This window comes from Thamnophis elegans, chromosome 3 (genome assembly GCF_009769535.1).
Source record: "Thamnophis elegans isolate rThaEle1 chromosome 3, rThaEle1.pri, whole genome shotgun sequence".
Classification (NCBI taxonomy): Eukaryota; Metazoa; Chordata; class Lepidosauria; order Squamata; family Colubridae; genus Thamnophis; species Thamnophis elegans.
The window spans coordinates 43,807,692-43,828,872 of record NC_045543.1 but is presented as its reverse complement, the minus strand read 5'-3'; the positions used below and the strand labels follow the sequence as shown (position 1 = coordinate 43,828,872).

Genomic DNA, 21,181 nt, shown 5'->3' with positions numbered 1-21,181 from the left:
GGCATGTCTAGGTGCTCTGCAGAGACCCAGTGAGAAATCTAATTACCACATTGCAGATTGAGGAGATGGAAAAACAATGGCTTCCTCCCACTTCCCTTTCCCACCAAAGCAATGACATCTGAACTAAAATTGTATATGTATACGTATTTTCATAGCTATGATTGAAGTACTGTATTTCTCATTTTATTCAATGGAACACAAATAATGAGAAGATAATTACCGGTATGTGATTAAATCTGCATTATATACTTTTTTCTTCAGTAAATGACATTGGGAAGAAAATCTGGACTAGGATGGAAAATAGAATGGAACAAAGGGATTATCTGATCCCAGCCCAAGTGTTCCTCACTACCCTCTACATTAGAAAAAGAGTTGTACTGAACTCAATGGCTGTATTAATTCCAAGAGCTGTAATCCTTATGCATTCTTAAAACAAACAATGAAACAAGCAACCCTCATGGCAGCATATGACACCCCCCTTAGTTTATTTTCACAATAAGCCTAGTGAGGTAGAATATACTAAGGGTTAATGACCAGCCCAATATCCGATTGTGTACAATTATTGATTAAGGGTAAATCAATTTACCCTTAGGATATTAACTTGCGAATTTATAAACTATAGTACATTGTTATCTGCAGCACAATTTTACAAACTGTGAAACATTTCAAATTATATATTTATTGAGTTGTTTTCTTTGGAAGAAAGCCATGGAGGGCTTGGCATTTTATAATATTTTTGAATTATTTTCAAAAATAAAGGTTCAGCACAGTAGGAGACCTGATTTAAAGTCTACCTTAATAGACAGGTAAAGTTCTTTGCTTCACTATTAGATGGCTAGCAAGACAAATAACAATTCCAAATTGCTATTACCATAGTTGAGAGTCCAAACTCAGCTATGTCCTCAACTTCTGTAATTCAATCAGCAATCTGTTGTTCTTTCACCCAGCAAACCCCCCCCCCCTTCTCTCTCTCTCTCACAAAAAAATCTATGAATCATGCCTGTTCTTCAGGCACTTTAACTGCTGTGTCTAAGTAATATTATATATTTATCAGCATTCCCCACTGTGCTGGCAGGAATTGCCTCAGGGAATAAGCATTTGATAAGAGGGCAACTTGTTTGCTTTTATAAGCAAGTTTTGCCTTACTCAACAGAATTGATTTCCTGTATGCTCCTTCTGGCAGAAAAGGGAGTGGAAAGAGAGATTCTGAATTTGGGAAGATGGGCTAGATCTATAAAATATTAAGGTTTAGCACCAGCAAAGCAAACAACACTTCACTAGCACTAACACTTCACTGCCCTGAGTCCCCTCAGGGAAAAGGGCGGCCTATAAATTTTAATAAAATACTAAACAAAAAAAATACTAAAAAATACTATCATTTGCATTTTACCTTTATCACTAAGACTCAGAAACACCAGAAGGTTTTGCACAACAGTTGGTTAATATGGTTTGTAAGGCTGCAGCTCAGTGGCTGAATTTGTAGAATTCATGTGATTTTCACATTTTGATTTCTGTGTTTGTACACTATGCACAACAGTAAAACACAGTTGACTAGCTTATACACAGCTACTGTGAAGTGGGAACCATACCCATTAAGGTGATTCTTTGAACGATGATAATTGAAACCATGAGTTAATGTGTTGTATAGTCAATGGTTTAGGCAACTACCGGTGGTAATTTTTATTTGTTGGACAAATTGCCCCATGTTGTTATTTTATGGCTTCAATGTGTCTCAGTTCCAGAAAGTTAATTAAGTACATTATGTGAACACAACCAGCATATTTAATATGTAGACCTGCATCTCCCAAACATCGGATTTCCCCCCCAAAGTAAACATACATCAATTGAGGTTCAGCAAAGTAGTCACACAATTTGTGTTATGCACCATCTTTTTAAAGGTAATTCATAGAAGTCTACAGGAGCAAGGCAACAGCTAGTTTACCTAATTTAAAATGGTATATATTTGCTTTCTATCAAGCTACTTCTATACACACACATAAACACTTCTCTCTCTCTTTAGGATCTCCTCTTCTGTTGCCAACCAGGAGAGCAAAACAAAAAACAAACAAAAAAACAGACAAGAAAGGACCACTAAACATGTCTGCCTGTGAGCTCAAAGTCAGGTTTCGAGGATCACGAACCGCGCAGGCCAAAGCCCTGACCTGGCGTGAGGGGGAGGGCGGGTCAGGGCAGGGCAGTAATTGGATCGGGTTAGGATGGGCGGGGCCCGCTCTCCTCGCGGCGGCTGCCGTTGCATGCGCGTGTGAGTGCTGGAATGCGCGGCGCCGTTCTCCTGCCTTCGGCGTCGCCCTCCCCACCGCTCAGCGGATGAGGCTCCCCGCCGGCCCTTGACTCCCTCCGGCCGCCTGAGGGGCTTCCCAGGCAAACGCGAAGAAGGGGGAGGTGAGGAACCCCCGGGCGGGTCTGAGAAGACGGAGGAGGGGGAGGGGAGCTGTTGCGCTGGCGGGACGCGGGAGCGAGCTTGTGGCGCTGTCCAGGGCTGATCTGGAGGAGGCTGTTAGCGCTGCTGCCGCTGCTGCGCATGGGACGGCGGCGGAGGGGGTGTGGAGTGAGCGGGTGGGGAAAGCCGAGCCTAGCAGGCGGGGAAGACGGGCGAGCTACGGGCCTCTCAGGAAGGAAGCCCCTGGAGGAGCCCCAGAGGAAAGGTCTCCCTCTTGCCGGGGAGGCTTGCCACCCCGGCTCCCCCGTCTCTCATCACGGGCCGTTACTTCCTTGCTGCAGGAAGAAGGGAAGGAAGTTTGGCGGGGAGGAGCCGCCTCCGCTGTCGTCTCCCGTGTTGAGAGTTGCCGAGGAGGCCGCAGCAACAGCAGCCTCCCCTGCTTGGAGCTGGACAGCGATTTCTCGCCGTCCCCGCTTTCGGGCCCCTTCTCCGGGAGCGGTAGGTTGAGGTTGGGGCGGGGGTGACCTTGGGCTCTGCGTCCTGCACGGATGGAGAAGCCGAGAGGGGTTTTGGCACTGTCGCCGCCGCCTCGGCCCCTGGGAGGTGTGAGTGGGCCTCGATCGTCTTCTCCCCCGCCACGCTTTCCCACCAAGGCGGCTCCATGCTCCACTCCTTTCTCGCCTTCCGGAGCGGGGGTGCCTCCCTGATCTCCTCGACCCACGCCCTCCACCTCGTATGCGATGGTGGGGTGGAGTAGATGGTTCTTCTGGGGATTTTTTTTTGTGGGGTGGAGAAGCAACAAGGCAGGAACTCCTGTCGCCGATTCCCCCATTTTCTTAGGTCGGGAGCTGCTTGGGGGCGGGGGGGGGGAGGAAAGGGGAAAAAGTCCCTACCCGCTTCGCTGCCGCCTTGGGGAAGGGCGAGGGAGAGAAACTTGGGCAAATCTTCTTCGTCTTCGGTGACTTTTCTAGGAGCCCACTAGAAAGCTATGGAGGAGCTGGAACTTTGGGAGGAGGGTTTAAAGCAAAAAAAGGAGGAGAGGAAAAGTGGTAGATGATGCATCTATCGCGAGCCCCGGAGGCCTTGAGTTGGCTGAGTTTGAATCTGGTGCAGGCAAGAGTTTGCAAAGAGAACTGTGCTTTGTGCTCCTACTTGGTATTTGAGAAAATGGCCGAATGCCTATTTCTGGAATGCAACAGCCGCCGCTGCTGCCGATGGTTGGCTGGCTGGCAATATACATTCATTTAGTGAGGGGCTTTTAAAGTGCAAACTTTTGGACGTTTATCTGTGGTCCTAACCTTGTGATTCGTTTATATATTTACCGGGAAGGTGCGGGGAAACACACTTGGTTGGGCTTCAAAATCAGTTCTATATAGAATCGGACTGAAGGCCCTAAAGGTTGATGATCCAATTAAAATATTCTTTCATGCTTTTGAAAACTTTCAAATTGCAATATAGTTTGCTTTCTCTGCTAAGAAGCAATTTCAGATATAGATCTGAGAATTACTGATCTTTTTATATTCAGACCAGAGCAAGCAAGCATAAAATTAAAATCACCCCATGCGGTTAGTTTAATTTCAAGACTGAATAGCCCACCCAGCAGGTTTAGGAGTGGAGTAATGTATTTAATTAGAATCTAACCAAGTACATACTAGTTTAAATTTTGGAAAATAAATTGATCAAATATGATTAGTCAATATTCTTATTGACAAGGATTCTTACATACTGTAGTAAGAGTATACTAATGCAGTCTCGAAACATAAATGTTCAGTCATTTCATAATGGCTGTGTTCATGTAACATAATGCACAACAAACTAATGTGACACATTTTAACCTAGAATTTTGTGCGAACTCTGCCTGAGTTGTTTGTTAATGGTTCAGTGAGTTGTCCAACCGCAGAAAATTAGATTAATTCCATAAAATGCTGTGCAAACATAGTAAGTGGCTATGAGGTTTGTTTTTGTTTTAGCTTAGCCTAGCCTAGCATGATATGTAGACAAGGCCATTATGGTTTGTGCAACAACTATAGTTAAAAATTCTGGTTTAACGTGAACCCAGTCAGTGTTTTAAAAAAGTTGCAAAGGTCCTTATTTCAAATTATATTGCTTTAAATCTAATTTCAGCCACAATATATAGTGCATAATAAATACATTTTATACCTTAATACAGACGTTCTCAAATTTGTCCATGTGAACTGATAATTGTATTAGGTTATTAACTACTGTGGGTAAAATACAGAGCAGTTAACTTTGCCTGATAGAAGTTAACATGAACAGGCATGATTCAAGATAAGTGAAGAATCACAGTTACAAATGGACGTTTTCTTGAACACCCATTTTAATTGGCTCTTCTCTATGACCTTTATTAATCATGCTTTTGGATTATTTATTCATTCTCTCCCTGTAGACGTTTGTGTAATTGAAATATTCTTATATCTTTGAAATGTAAATATATCTCTGCAGGAACATACATGCATTTAACTCAGGTGTTCTAGATTTTACTGTATTTAATGGAATAGCTTTACTTTGATTTAGATGTCATTGACAGCCATATTGTGTTTTTTTGTTATGTGCAAAGGAGGCCAGTGGGCATACTGTGGTTTACTTCCAAATTTTGTCTCAAAAGTATGGTTTGCTAATTTACCAATTGTGACTTGGTTTAGTATTATATTGGAAGTGGAACACGTGGTTTTTATTAGTTCCAGAGTCTTATGAATTGTTTTGTATAGGTTTTAGCCAAATTGCAAGATGTAAGGAAATAATAACTGAAAACTTGTCACAAGATTAGCCAAAACAATATATTTACTTTGCTAGTTTAAATGGATCTTGCTTCTGACTTGTTCAACCAATTGTGATTAAAGCAGTTTATTTGGTGCTGCAAATTAGGTTTGCTTTAAGGAGTTAACGTATTACTCTAATTTACAAAATAAAAGGTGTGACCAACTTTATGTGATCCTATTTAATTAATTTTCTGAAAAAAGATGATTTCAATACTGTATGATTAATTAGCTTGATTTTAAAATAAATGTAGTTAGATATATTGCCAATAATATTGCAATCTTAACTAAATTGTCCTTACTATATTGCTGGAATTATTTTTTTGCTTTGTAGAATTTAATTTCTCCATAAAAATGAAATTTACTCTGATTTCTTTTCTTTAACAGAATTGTTGTTATGGCAATGCAAGTGTTGGGGCAATCTGGTGGCAGCAGCCTATTTTCTAGCAATACTAACCTTAGCATGGCACTGTCAAATGACATGTATGACTTTTCGGAACTTTCCAAAGCTGAACTGGCAGCACCTCAACTTATTATGCTGGCAAATGTGGCTCTGACAGGAGAAGTTAATGGCAACTGTTGTGATTATATGGTTGGTGAAGAGAGGCAAATGGCTGAACTGACAACGGTGGGTAACACCAATTTTTCAGACAGTGATGGAGAAGGAATGGACGATTCACAAAGACCAGAGAATGACTCTGAAGGCATAGAAGATATGGATATTGACATTGTTACTCCTGAGGTTCACGACGCAGAAACAACTAGACTATCAGAGTCTACTGTTCCTCACTCTTGTAATCAAGAAAAAGTCTTTTCGTTGGAAGCACCAGATGCTCAGGAGAGCATAGATGACAAATGTAAGGGTTTGAAGAACAAACCATTTCGTTGCAAGCCTTGCCAGTATGAGGCGGAGTCTGAGAAAGAGTTTGTCCATCATATTCGGGTACACAGTGCCAAGAGATTCATTGTAGAAGAAAAAGCTGAGAAGCATGGCCAGGTTAAAGAAACTGACTCTAGTACTACAGAGGAGGTTGATTTTTCTAAGGGGCCTATAAGATGTGATCGCTGTGGCTATAATACTAACCGATATGATCATTATCTGGCTCACTTGAAGCACCACAACAAAGCAGGAGGAAAATGAAGAGTCTACAAATGCACTATCTGTACATATACAACAGTCAGTGAATATCATTGGAAAAAGCACCTAAGAAACCATTTTCCACGAAAAGTATATACATGCTCACAGTGCTCCTACTTTTCAGATCGGAAGAATAATTATGTGCAGCATATTCGAACTCATACAGGTATGTGTTGCACCTTACTTTTTGAAGTCTGTTAATGAATTGTAATGAGCTTGTGCCAGATTTGCTTATATTTATGCTTGTGCATTATCAGATAAAGTTTAACATTTCATGATTTGAAATGTGTGGTCAGTTATGAATATCACCTGCTGATTCTTGCTGATATGCTGTGGTTAATGAATAAAAAATAATAAAGCAATTGAATAGATTATATTTGCAATATTCATTCCATCAATCTAACAGCATTCCAGATCTGCTTTATAGATAGAACCCTTTGGACCAGATTTGAAGGTGGTCGATGTAAAAAAGAGATATCTCCCATTGTGAATGGAAGCTATTTCAATACTTAATGTAGGGAAAATAAAATTCTGCGCCTACCAGGCATACTGTGTTCCTACTGAAAAGCTCTATAGTACATTTCAGGACTGGAACAGCCTTTCAATTTACTGCAGCATAACTATTCCAGATCAGTCAATTTATATAATGTTTATTGTTCATACGCTACATTGCAGCACAATATTAATGTAAAATGTTATTATTGTTTCTAAATTAGAGGATATTTAGGATTGAATCAACTTAAGCAAAACATTTGCAATAGCTGTTAACTAAATGGGATGTTCTGAAAAAATCAAAGTGGCAGTCATAGCAGTGTGATTGAAACCTTGCTCCCTTTTGTATATGTCTTTTCACATCCTTGTACAAATAGATGGTGCTTTGGTTGCATTGCTGCTACTGTCATCTTGATATTTTGGCCTACTTCCATGGATGCCAATACTATAAACTTCCAGAAGTATTAAGATGGAAAAAGAATGATGGATATACTGAATTAAGCTTTGAGTCTATCCAGCAAATTATAATTGGTTTAGATTTAGGTTTAAGATAAATTGCTTTGAAATAGTCATTCTTTATTCCACTAATACTAATAGCTTAGATACCAACATTTAAAATATTTCAAAAGGGAAAAACATTTGGCATTTAGTTAAAAAACAGGGTTTAGGGTTTATTAACACTTATAGCATTTGTTGACCTTGCATATTTTGAGGGGCTTTTATTTATATATATTAAGATGATTTTAAAATTTAAAATTTTAACTTTCAAAACTTAAAATTTAGTCAGTTTCCTTTCTCTCAATTGGGAATTCAAGATCACCAATGAATTTGAGTAATGGAGAATTCACAACAAGTGAAAGGAAACATTTCTAAATGGCACATATTGAAATAGTGCAATTTGCTGCCACAAGATATGGTGATAAGTATTACTTTGGGCAGTTTTCATACTAGTTCATCTGTGTAGGTGTGTTAATAACCCTATCCCAAGATATAGAGATCTTATGAGGATAATATGAAGTGAATAACCCAACATTACATAACAGACAACATTCAAAAAGCTATTGAGACCATCTATTGTCTTTTTTTGTTCTGGCTCTTTTTTCCTATTGCAAATAAATAAATAGATCATTGTGGTTTTACAACTGTGATACAATACAGGTAGTCCTCAACTTACAACAGTTTATTTAGTGACTGTTCAACGTTACAATGGCCCTGAAAAAGTGACTCATGACAATTTTTCACACTTATGATTATTTGCAGCATTCCCAGGGCCATGTAATCAAAATTCAGACATTTGGCCGCTGACTTGTATTTATGATGAAAGTGACATGGGATCACATTTTGTGACTTTATGACAAGCAAAGTTAATGGAGAAGCCAAATTCATTTAACAGTTATACAATTAATTTAACAACTGCAGCGATTCACTTAACAACTGTGGCAAGAAAATTAATAAAATGCGGCAAAATTCACTTAACAACTGTCTTGCTTAACATAAATTTGGGCTCAATTGTGGTCATAAGTCAAGGACTACCTGTAATTGTTACCCAACAACTTGTATGTATGTATGTATGTATGTATGTATGTATGTATGTATGTATGTATGTATGAATGAATGAATGAATGAATGAATGAATGAATCAGGCATGAAAAATGTGTAAATATAATCAAGTTGCCATTAGTCACGTTCAAAATCTTAAAAGGTAGCAAACAAATTTATAAATTGGAGAAATCCTATAGCTAGTAGTTGTGATTTTAAAAATACATTCAGAAATCACTTGGTACCAGAAAAGTAAGAAGTAGGGATTTTTTCTCTATAAATTTTGAATTTTGTTTACTAGGCTAACTTAGTAAACAATAGCTAATTTTGAATCTTATTTAAAGGAAATATTGAATAATATTGTTGCTATGAAAACTCTTATTATAAGTATAAACTCAGATGAGATTATAAGGCAAAGTATGCTTGAAATAGACAGATAAGGAAAGTGCTTTGTTTTTGGGAGAATTTCATAGTGATTTTGTATGTTGTGTGCTAGTTTTAAAGAAATAGTTGTCTTGGTTCACATTTGGAAATTCCAAGAAAAAAATGTTGGTTTTAGAGCAAGCTGTATGATTAATGTTACGATGCAATTTCAGAATAAAATTTTAAGTACAGGTAGTCCTTGACTTACAACAGTTCATTTAGTGACTATTTGAAGTTACAACAGCAATGAGAAAAGTGATTTATGACCATTTTTCACACTTTTTCACACACGTTACAGCATCCCCATGGTCAGGTGATCAAAATTAAGGTGCTTGGTACCTGGCTCTTATTTATGAGGGTTGCTGTCAAGGTTCTGAGAGATGCCTTAATTAATTGTGAGTTGACAGTTGCAGTGTCCTTGAGTGATGTGATCCTTTTGTGACCTTCTGACAATCAGAGTCAAAGGGGAAGCTAGATTCCTTTAACAACTGTGTTATTAACAACTGTGGTGATTCACTCAACAAGTGTGGCAAGAAAAGTCGTAAAATGGGGCAAAACTTAACCAATTTCTCAGTTAGCAATGGGGCTTATCTTGGGCTCAGTTGTGGTCATAAGTCAAGGACTACCAGTATCTGTTAGACATCTTGTAGGACTATTTTATTAAATGCTACAGAGTAAACCAGTAGGTAGACTACATATTAGAAGAAGTAGGAAAAAGAATGAAATTGCAATCTTCTTCATAAATGAACTTTGAAGATAATGTGTGATTTAAATTATTGATAACTTAAATTATTTAAACATTTAAAATAAAAACACAAGTTTAAAATGCTTTCTAGATATCTTCCCTCAATTTTCTTATTCTTTTATTTCATATCAAAACTAGTCACATTTAGTCCCAAGCATATTCTTCACCTCCTATCTTTGATATAATCTTTATCTGTCTCCCTCTCTCCCTCTGCATGTGTGTATGTATACACAAACATATGTACACATATATACATAATGATATAAATTTGATTTATGAATTTAGCTTGATTTTACCTTTAATTGTAACTGAGCTATAACCTATCATCTTTAACTCAATTTAAAAGCTTTACTTTTCATTCTTCACTGGTTTTATGATTGTATTTGTTCATTGAAGAAAAAATATGATTGCTTTATACTTTGAGGTAAATAGGATGCGTTCAGTATACAAAGTCCTGAAAACAATCCCTGTTTCCCCCAGTTTTAAAGCAGCAGGATAGGGCAATCTACCAATTGTGCAGTGATTTTCACTGTCTCTGTCATTTTAAAGTTTGAAAGGAGGGGTGATGATTGCTAGTTAGTCATATGATGGCTGTGAAAACTATAATGTGTAGGTGGGAGGAAGGGCAGTTGGAAGCTTCTGGGGGAGAGCATTTTCTAACAGCGCTCAAGCATGCATGCTTAGCTGAGTTTTCCTATTGCAAAAATATTTATTTTGTATTCCTGGGTAACAGCTACGTTTACAAAGCAAGAGAATTACTTTTTAGGTGAAATATGGCAGCTTATGATAGTATTTATGTTTGCATTATTTGCCAGCTATGTTGGACTCTGGGAAAATAATTATGACCAAGTACAGTAGTTTAATTTTCTATGACAACAGATTTTATACTTGATTTAATGCTCTGTTTTCACAGGCGAGCGTCCCTATCGATGTTCTATGTGTCCTTATTCAAGTTCTCAGAAGACTCATTTAACGAGACATATGCGCACTCATTCAGGTTGGTAAAAAGGTAGTTCAAAAGAGTTAAGATGGTATTTTAGTTACATGCAAGGTTGTAGGCAGCATTTCACAGAGTTTTCCATATTAAACTGTTAAGTGCTGAAAGTTAGCAATGCAGGACTACATGAGCCAAGAAAAAAGTAAAAACAAAGCAGACTTGTTACTTTTTGGTGCTAATTTCTGTAAAGTATTACATATGTTCAGACTTTAAGCCTTCTTGGGGAGATAATGTTAATTGTTGGTTAGATGTAAAATTCAGTCTGCATTATTCTTATTTTCTCAAATCCTATAGAAAATTATATTCACTATTTTGGGATCTATTCAGTTTTATATATTTTATGCATCAGAACATATAAAGTGCTTTCTAAAATGAGAGGATGAGAGACATATTTTGTGCCTGCATCTCTTTCTGAGTCTTCCTCTTCTTGAAGATGCTTTCCTGTATTTTCAAACTGTTTTTTGGGAAATGTTATGCTGTTTTTATTTTTAAAAATGTACTTGTTCAAAATGCTTATCTTGGATTATTTTAATTGGTTAAAGTAAGGGTTAGCATCTTGTCAGGTCTCTGGTCCTTCCAAAATTCACTTAGTCTTAAAGGCTTGACAAAGCTTGTGAATTTTTAGTGATTTCTGAAAATAATTCTGTTTTAATTCAGTTCAGATTTTGGGAAGTCGTGGTTATCATGTGGATTGTAGGAAGGTGTGACATTTGATGGTATACCATGTTGCTGACATGTTCTAAAATTACACATTGCAGTGTTATATATCATATTATTATATATGAATTGATTACACTGTAAAATAATGCCTTATTGAAAAGCTCTTCTGAGGAAAAAAAAAAACTATTATAGACACAGTATAAAAGTAACAGTTGCTGATGCAGCAACAGCAGCTTCTGTAGCCTGGCCCTTAGATTCTTTGCTGACCCACATAGCCTTTGTTTTTGGTGTTACTGGCTCTTTAGCAGCTGAAATTTGCTTTTTAGAGTAGGAATGCAATCCATTATGGGGATATAGAGATGCTGTAATCATCGTCTCTTAGCTGTGCTGTTCCAGAATTGAGTGAATGGTATATATAACATGCTAACATTGATATGTGTAGTAACAGTGCAATGTGGCTTTAAGCCCCTTTCTCCATTTTGGCATTGTAGAAGAGAGTTGGTGATTTCTGCTATCTCTCACTATCAATTTCCTTAAGCTCAGTAGATAACTCACTAGGTAATATTGCAATCCTAACCATAATCCATAATATCCCACAACTCACTAAGTAATATTGCAATCCTGCTTCATGCATATCTTCTGAAGCTCAAGGTTAAATGCAAAGAATGTTCATGAGTCTGGATCAGTGAAGCCCTGAGTAGAGCTTGCTTAGTCAAGTACTAGTTTTAGGGATCAGGAAGGAAACCAATTTGAATCCTGTGGGGAATATTTTAAAACTCTTATTGCCTAATCTATATGATGTTTTTTGAACATAGATGTTGTGTTTGTACTTGTATGTGTTTTCTTTTGGGTTGTCTGTGTCACACAGCTAAGCAGTATTGGTAGCTGAAATCTATGCCCAAGGTTAGGGCCATTGTAGCACTTCTACAGCCATGTGATGAAAATATGGGAACTTGGCAGCCTGCCCATATTTATGACTGTAGAAGTGCTTCAACTTCCCCCATCTATATTCTTTTAGCCCCCTACATTCTGTGGCTCTTGCTGCCCAGCTAACCTTTGCCATTTTCTTGCTTCTGCTGTTGACTAAGCATGCCCGGGCTGGCCTTTGTGAGGCAGCTGCTGACTGCACCGGGCCTTCTAGAGACCATATGGTGTGTGGCCTTCCCCAAATCATGTGTAGCCTTTTGAGGTTTTGAACCCTTCCAAAGGCTTGCAAGAATGCCATTCATGAGCCGGTAACGCTGCATGCTGTTTGGAGAATAGTGCAAGTGGCCTTGGAAGAAGGCCTACAAAGGCCAGCAGCAAATGGCCAGGCTGGACATGCCTTGTCAGCAACAGGACAAAGAAGACAGTGAAGATCAGTTGGCTTGGTGGAATACAGGGCAGCAAAGGTCTTCTTGGGGGTGGGGGGGACAACAGCTGCTTTACTGTGCCCTGTTGGAGCTTCCTGGGCATTGGATATTTCCTGGGTGCATCCTGAATACTGCCTGTTTTGCACTCCACTGTGGAGACTTCCTGGGCATTTGGCACTTCCCAGGATGTAGAGCCTTTACACCACACTGCTGGGCCAGGCTGGGGTGACTGAGGTTTCCAGGGGTGGCTGTGACTTCTTTCCCAGGCTTCCTTGTACTTGCACTGCACTAAACACCCTTCCAGAGTTGTATATGGTGTGTCTTGGGTCTCCCAGGGCCTCCCCTAATCCCTGGAGCCCCCCCCCCCCTAATCTATCTGAGGCTCCCTCTAAACAACCAGCAATTCTTGTTTAATGATGGCATGTCACATTTCATTTTATGACCACTTCATTTCCAGTCCGGTTGTGGTCGTAGGTTGAAGACTATCTATATGGAGTTCTACTTGTAGCAGTTTATTGTAAACATTCCGTATTGTTCCTTCAATTTGCTTTGTTCGAATGTGAGTGTTATTGTCTATTTGGGAGAATAGCACCAGAAGAGTGATATAAGCATGCTTAAAGGAAACTGAATTTGCATAAATACAAAACACAGACAAACCCACAAACTATTTAGACTATTCAGTTTACTCAGCTACATAATTTTGCAAACATTTTGAAGCAATATGAAAGTTAAACTGCAGCAGTTTATTCATCATTTTTGCTCAGAATATTAAAGAAAGATACACTGATTTCCAAATGGTTGGATTTACAGTCTAAATATTACAATATTATGTGCCAGGGATGGTTTGGGGGTCTGTTATTCCTTCATGAGAGTATATTTTCTTTTGGGGTATGTACAATAATTGTGTAAGATAATTATTCATTTATAATTTCCATTTTTCTACATTGCTTTCAATGGACCAGTTTGGTTTGGATTCCAAATGCTAATAATACTGTAGAGTGATCTGGTATGTATATTACGTAGATGGAATGTCTAATCATTTCTTGCATGGTTGTTTTCTTTTTTGTATTTTGTTGCTTTTTGTGAACACGTTAAGTGGAAAAATCAAATTATTCTTAAATGCAAGAAGTTCAATGGCATGATGAACTGTATAAATCTGTAGATGTACATAATTTGTGATTTGTAATGTAATGGTTAGTAATTGCTTCTTCCTTGCTTTAGGTGAGAAGCCATTCAAATGTGAACAATGCTGCTATGTGGCATCAAACCAGCATGAAGTGACTCGACATGCAAGGCAGGTTCATGATGGGCCCAAACCATTGGCTTGTCCCCACTGTGATTACAAAACAGCTGACAGAAGCAATTTCAAGAAGCATGTTGAACTCCATGTCAGCCCTCGTCAGTTCCTTTGCCCAGTTTGTGAATATGCTGCATCCAAGAAATGTAACTTGCAGTATCATATCAAATCCAGGCACCCAGACTGCTGTGATATCACAATGGATGTCTCAAAAGTAAGATTAAGAACTAAAAAGAATGAGGTTAACACTTCCGAGAATGATATTAACACTGAAAGTAAACTAGAACAGGAACAAACAAAGAAAGAGTTGAATGAAAAGAAAAATGAGAGAATTGTAAAGGAAGAGAAGAAAGAGAGTTTGTCAAAAGATAAGAAACCAACTAGTAATGCAAATGTAGGCCAGATCACAACAAGAAGCCGCAAAGTAGTTAGTGAAAGAAAAGAAGAAAATGTCAAAATTGAAAAAACTAATAAAACTAAGAAGACAAAAAGAAAAGCAGAGAATAGCTCTATTTCATTGACAAAAGATTTATCAACAGATATTGATGTAATAGTGAGAAAGAAAAAGAAAACTGAAAAACTATCACCCAAGAGTCAGGATGAAAGCAAATTGGAGGTGACCAAAAAGTCAAATTCTTGCCTTAAGAAAAACAAAAAAAAGAAACATTTGAAGAATAAAACTACTAAAAACAATAACAGTTCTGATAGCAAAAAGATCTCAGATGAAGCTTCTGTTCATAAAGAATGTTTTCTTATCCATGAAAGACAAAGGAAGACATCTGATACTTCTTCCAGTGAGCAGGAACCTGTGCTTCTCATTGATGGAGAGAATCAATCTGCACCTGAAAATAACATACACCAAGAGCTACATGAACAGCAGGTAGACACAAATATTCCAGCAGAAATGAAAAACCAAGAAATATTTACAGGGCAAGAGGAGATTGCAAAAGACGTTTCAGAGAATAACACCGAAACAGGACTGGCAGTTATGCCTGGGACCAGTTCTGTGGATTCAAATGCCACCCTGGAAAAAGAAGCAAAGGACATTTTACCAGATTTATGCCAAGATATTCAGATGACACAAACCTGTGACATGGAAAGTGTGACTGATCCAGATTTAGTACAAGAAATACGGTCACTGCAAACGTGTGACAAAGAGATAATGAGTAAAGCACATCAAGAAGATGTTTGTTCTACAAAACAATTGCAAGCTGAAGACCCAGCAGGAGCTCAACCTCGCCAAGAACCAGAAAAGCTTGAACACAATACTGGAGCAGATTTGGCTTCATCACCACCAAGTGGCACAATAGTGAATGAAAATCAGGATGTGGAAGAGGATGAAGGTATCCATAGTCATGATGGCAGCGATATAAGTGACAACATATCAGAAGGCAGTGATGATTCTGGATTAAATGGTGCTCGGACGGCCCAAGAAAAAACAGGTCAGAAATCATCCCAAGAAGTAGCAGAGGCTAAGCCTACAAAGGAGAACTATGTGTGTATATTTTGTGACCGGTCATTTAAAAAAAAGGGTGAATACAGTAAGCATCTGAATCGACATTTGGTAAATGTATATTATCTTGAGAAGGCAACAAAGGAGCAAGATTAACCAAACACAGTTTAATGACAATTTATTCCTTTTTTGTAAAATCTTCTAGAGCTTAGGTACAGTTCTTGTAGAATCTTTGCTTAAGCTCAGTTTGCTTTTACTATTAAGTTGTTGGTTGGTTATTTCCCCCGACCTTTGAAGAAAAGTTGAACTAATTAGCTATATGTTTCTCTTTGATTAGAGAAGCCAAATGGGATATGAAATGTTGTGGCTTACAAAGCTGACAAAAGTCCTTGAGAGAGAGTCCTTGAATCACTTGCATGTTTCTGTTGATTTGCAACACATTTATATGTACAACTTCATAGGTTTAGGAATGAACAGCCCAGGGGAACGTTCATGGGTATGCAAAGCCACTGTCATGTTCTTGCAGAGGTCTGTTTATTTCCATAGAGCTTGAATTGTAGATGGTACCAGTTGATTAAGTCCCAAGGCTGTGCCTCTCCATTTAACAAATTGCAAGGAGAAAGTTTAACCTGAAAAAGTATTCTTTCCCTTAATAATTGGAGAAAATAAAATATTATTCAGAGTTTACTTCAATGTGCTATATTTCTGATCACCTAGTCTAGAACTCCTTCTTGAATCCCATTTATGCACACTTGCCACAATATGGAATTATTTTATTGTCATGCAGTTCTGTGCCATTGCAATAGGTGAACATGAGAACTACATGGATAAGAACAATTGTTTGAGGACATTCTATATGTTCAAGTGTTCTCTGATTATTAAAGTACTTGCCAGTTCCCAAGTGGGGATGTTGGAACCACCGATTTTAATACATTAGCAGCTTATTCCATGCAGAACCTCTTCCTTAAAAAGGTGAGTATGAATTTTGGATAAAAAATCCTGAGGCTGTTTGTCCATGGTTAATAACTCCTTGAAAATTTGCCAAGTACACAGGCCATCTTTGCTAACAAAGTTGTTTTATAAATGGAATCTTAGAAATAAAAAAAAATAACTTTGATGCTCCTAATAGAATCTGTTTTGGTTCTTGTTTATCTTAATGTGTTAGTAGGATGAGTGCTTAAAAAACTCAGCTGTACAAGAAACACAATAGCTTATTTTGTAAAAAGAGCACTTTTGGAAATAAAATGAGGTTCACTAGCAGTAAAAAATATATTCATGAACATATTTTTAATTTGCATATACATTTCAGGTCCCCCAATCATGATCAGCAAGCCAAAATCTTGAAGTTCTTTCCATCTATTGATTGGTGAATCCATAATTTGGTAAATACTTCTTTAAAACAAGGTCATTTCCTTTTGTGCTTTAAGATGAGAAAAATGTTGCACATTATTGTTTTATCTTTACCTATGCAGTTTAAGTCTTTAGGAGTTTAGTATTTTTGTTGTAAATGTACATTTTATATATGCATGTTTAGTTTTGTTAAATCAATTTCTCCCCTTAATGTTGACACATTCAGATTTGTTGCTTATCATGGCCAGTATTATTTGCTTCTTTGGACTATAACTTTCTGATTCTATGTTGGTTGATAATCTATAAAATTGCTTTAATACTTTTAATTATATCATTTTGGACAAATATTTCTGTACATTTCTGATTTAACTGTTAAGAGTTGCACTCTTAGAATTGTGCATAATGTCTTTATAGGGGGTGCTGTCTAATGTAATTCAGAACTTATCCTTCTCTTTAAAAGGCTATTTAAACTTAAATCCCTATATAAGTTTCCATTTAAAAGAGCTTTCTTCATTAGAAACATTATGGATCCAGTCCATTATTATTTGTATATATTCTTTTTTAATAATACTTCTGCTTTTTGCATTATAAATATTTTTGCCATACCCGCTGCTGGGGGAAAATTAAAATAAATACAACATACATTGGGATTTGTTTGTCACCCATTTCTTTTAGAGGGGCTTATGTGAGACTTTTCTTGGTGAACTTAAAAGTATTAATAGAGATACTTATTTGGTTTTAAGACATTGCTGGGCATTGTAAGTGAAATATCCACTGTATTGCATAATTAATTAATACAAAAAGGAATGGCTTGGACCATAGCTCATATTACATTATGATTTTTCCCAATGTGCATTTATTTCAATGAATGTTAATTATACTCTGTTAGGTGACATTGCCTTGATAGAATGAAATTGCTCATTTCAAAGTTCATAAATCAGAAAAATCCTGATAAGCAACAAACCTTGAAAATGTCAGTTGTAAAAATTTCCATTTCCATTAAATCAAGTTCTAAGCATCCTGTTCCTTTTTATAATTCACTTAAAGAAAAATTGAAATGATCAGACATCTGAAGAATAAATGTTCAGGCACAGGAAGAGAAGCACAACTTTATTTTAAAGACTTTATTAATAGTTAACATTTGCTTGAACTTTCCGAAAACACAATGAAAAGCTACAGATCGCAAAACTGAGCATGCAACCTTTCATTTTTGTTCATTTTCAAATAATTTTTGCTTTTGTAAAGTTATAGGTGTAAGTGTGCTTCCCAATGCAGCAAATTAGCAGACATGAAAACTTGTATCGTCAAATCCACAATCTGCTGCGAAGCCCTATTACTGTATTCTTGAATTGTATTGACTCGTGTTTTAATGTGTGTGCATGAGAATCTCTTGATTATATCTCCAGATGGCTCTCAAGAGACTTATTTGCTGCTTCAGAAATATTGAAACAAACTATAGTATTTAATTTTTCCCCTTGAAAGCTGATGTTGCATTATAGTTTGGATTATATTTAATTTTTCCGTATTCCCTTCTCTTTTCTCTTGGAAATGTTTATAGTTGTTTCAACATAATTAGACTGAATTGAGAAACCTAACACTTTTGTGGTAGGGTGGATGGCAGATTTGCAATAGAGGCCAAAGATCTGAGGGAGAAAAACCCTTTAGGACAAAAACAAATTGTGTAATATTAGTTATTTGTGTGTGGAAAACTATGTCAAAACTTACTTCGCTGTGACAATCATTGTCAACTGAGAATCAAGTTGCAACTATATTTATGTTGATCCATTAAACATTGCGGAAATGTCTTCCTAACCAGTTAGCTAAAGTAGCATTATTCACAGTTCTGTTGACGGATGTAAAATATTGTTTTATATGAGGGTTGGACAGAGACCGGAAACTCCATTTCTCTGTGGACTTTTTAAAAATGTCTTCCTATTTTAAGAGAGATGCTTCCATTTTGTAAGAGCCTTTGTGGCCTTGGTCTACATTTCTTGCAATTTTTTTTAAAACCAAGTTGGTTGGAGAAAAAAAGGCAGATATGTAGTAATAGTGTTAATCACATCAGATAACTTGATGTATTAAAATGATATATGACTTGAAATAGGTACTAGAAAATTATTAGAGATAAAGGTTTCACAGTAGAAGGGATTCAAAAATAGTGCCTGAATTCTTGAGCATGAGAATGCAAAGGAATGAAGTGTTAAATGAACAAATATGCCAGTGATATTATGATGTGTCCCGAGATTTATTGGCTTTATAACTATCATAAATCCCAATATATTATTAAGTGTTGTCTGTTTAGAAGACAGAATTACATGTTTTAAAGTATGCCAGTAAACCATGGACTGTCACTCCTATCTTCATGTTAGATGTAGCTAATGGATGAATAAATTAGGGTTAAAAGTATATATAACATAATCTATGTTTGCTTAAGGTAGTTATTTCTTAAATTGAACATTAAGATTATAAGAATTTGGATATTTTCCCAGCTTCTTACTAAAAGAAGGCTTCTTTTAGCAGCAGTGCTTATTACAACCTCTCAACTTGACATATTCTTTATTAATCTGTCATGTTGAGCACTATAGTTAGTAGCACTGTTAGTATTTGGAAACAAATACTTGAACTAAATTCTACAAGTAAATTAAAGAATATTTAGGAGCTTGCAATACAACTGAAGACTGCTGCTATCTGGAGCTTGATTTATACATAAGGCAAGAGTGTCAACCCTGTTTAGTCTGAGGACTACAATTCATATCCACAGCCAGCTGAAGGAAGAAGGATACTTTCCAATGATTCATAGATGTCACTGGAATCAACATTATTTTTCAATCCATTTAAAGCCTTTTGGGGGAGATCTAAGAGAGAATGGGAGCAGGAGGCTTCACAGTGGTAAATTGCTCCAGTTTTCACTCTTATTTCCCCTAGTGGTTTAAAAACTTTCTGCCATATTATGCCTGTGTGATTTGAGGCTGCTTTGGACTGTTTTTTTAAATGAATAATTTGCTTCTCTGAGACCTCCTGTTTCTATTGTTATTCTAACATAGTGGGGAGGGGGATACAAATTTTAAAAATTACACAACTGAAAATTGGCCATTCTCAGCTGAATTTCAGTGGTGTAATCTCAGTGTGGTAAAGGGCCACCTGTGACCTAGATCTTTCAATTCTTGTTATAGGCAAACTGACAGGTCAGTTTATGCACAGCATTAATAATTTCAGTATATAATATGTTTTGCTGATGAGTTGTAAACAGAAGTTAATTTAAATTTATTGAATCTTCACTATGTAGCTAACATGCTGAGGTACAGTATTGATATCCAAGTAGGTTCAGGAATTGTTTCAATGAATATACAATTTTTCACCTAAATTTCAAATCACACTAGCTAAATAACTCTTTTGTAAGCTGGCACTGAAATGTTTTATGTTTGGTTGCACCGTGTTTGATGCTTTTAACAGTGCAATACTTGTATTATTATCTCAATTTAAACCAAAGGTAATTTGTTCGTGCTTGCTATCTACTGTAGTGCATGAAGTGCTTTTATACATTTGTAATAGATGTAAAATCAGAACAGATCACATGTCCTTGGTTTTTTATTTACCTAAACTATGTACAAGTCTTTGTTCAAATTATAAAGTGTTAAACTGAATTGCATATTAACCCTTGAGTGTATTTTCCCAAGCATAGTTATAAGGCAATAAACTTTATTAAGGAATATGCATAGTGATAATTTGTCTTTTATTCATTCATGTGTTACAAATGCCTATTATGTATGAGTTCATGGTATGAAGATCTTCATTAGCTTAGTGATGAGGAGACATTTTGATATAGACCAAAATGGAAGAAAATCAAGGGTAATTGCAGATTGGCCAAGTCAAATCACAATTTAAATACACATTTAAATGGGCAATGGATCCCTGACCTGCAATACACCAGATTGCAATACACTTGATCTAGAACAGAATGGTTGTTAAATAACCTTTTGGCACTTAATTTATTGGGGAGGAAGGGGTTGTATGGAAAAACCTATGCTGGGTGGATGATAATTAACAAGAGGGTACTGCAGTATTTTTCACTTAGCTGAGTCAGAATTTCTTCGTTATTTTTCTGGTATTGAGGGAGCAAGGTTTTACTTTTATTAAAATAATTGAGACAGGTAAGTCTTATCTTTATATTTCATGTTTATCCTTTTTCAAAGATTTTACGATTATATGACCTATTCTGTTATAAATTATATAATTAACACATATGCTTAGATTGGTAGCTTGTTGAGTTCTTCGTAATCATAACATCCATTCAAAATTATGAAGGTAGCAAACAAAGGAACTTACTCAAAGTTATAGCTATTTCACTTCCTTTCATAGCATTGAGATTTGGGTGTTTATGAAGTATGTGTGTGTGTGTCTCTGTGCAGGGGCTGAAACTCCTTGGATTTCAGCAAGGAGAATTTTCAGCTCCTGAATGGAGAGACACTCATGCATGGCCAGTGCTGAGCCTCCCAGAGTTTTCCCCACCCCACACTTCTTATCTGGGACTCCATCTGCTTAATTACCTGAGAAAAC

The 21,181-nt window shown here is 36.9% G+C and overlaps 1 protein-coding gene across 1 annotated transcript; it reads left to right on the top strand.

The window, feature by feature from the left end:
* The first annotated feature begins 2,231 nt into the window (after positions 1 to 2,231).
* Positions 2,232 to 20,338, top strand: REST (RE1 silencing transcription factor). Its single transcript, XM_032213220.1, is given in 4 exon segments — positions 2,232 to 2,403; positions 5,566 to 6,482; positions 10,429 to 10,512; positions 13,746 to 20,338. Coding segments are annotated over 3 exon segments (2,676 nt in total). The 5' UTR covers positions 2,232 to 2,403; positions 5,566 to 5,575; the 3' UTR covers positions 15,431 to 20,338.
* Positions 20,339 to 21,181: the final 843 nt, after the last annotated feature.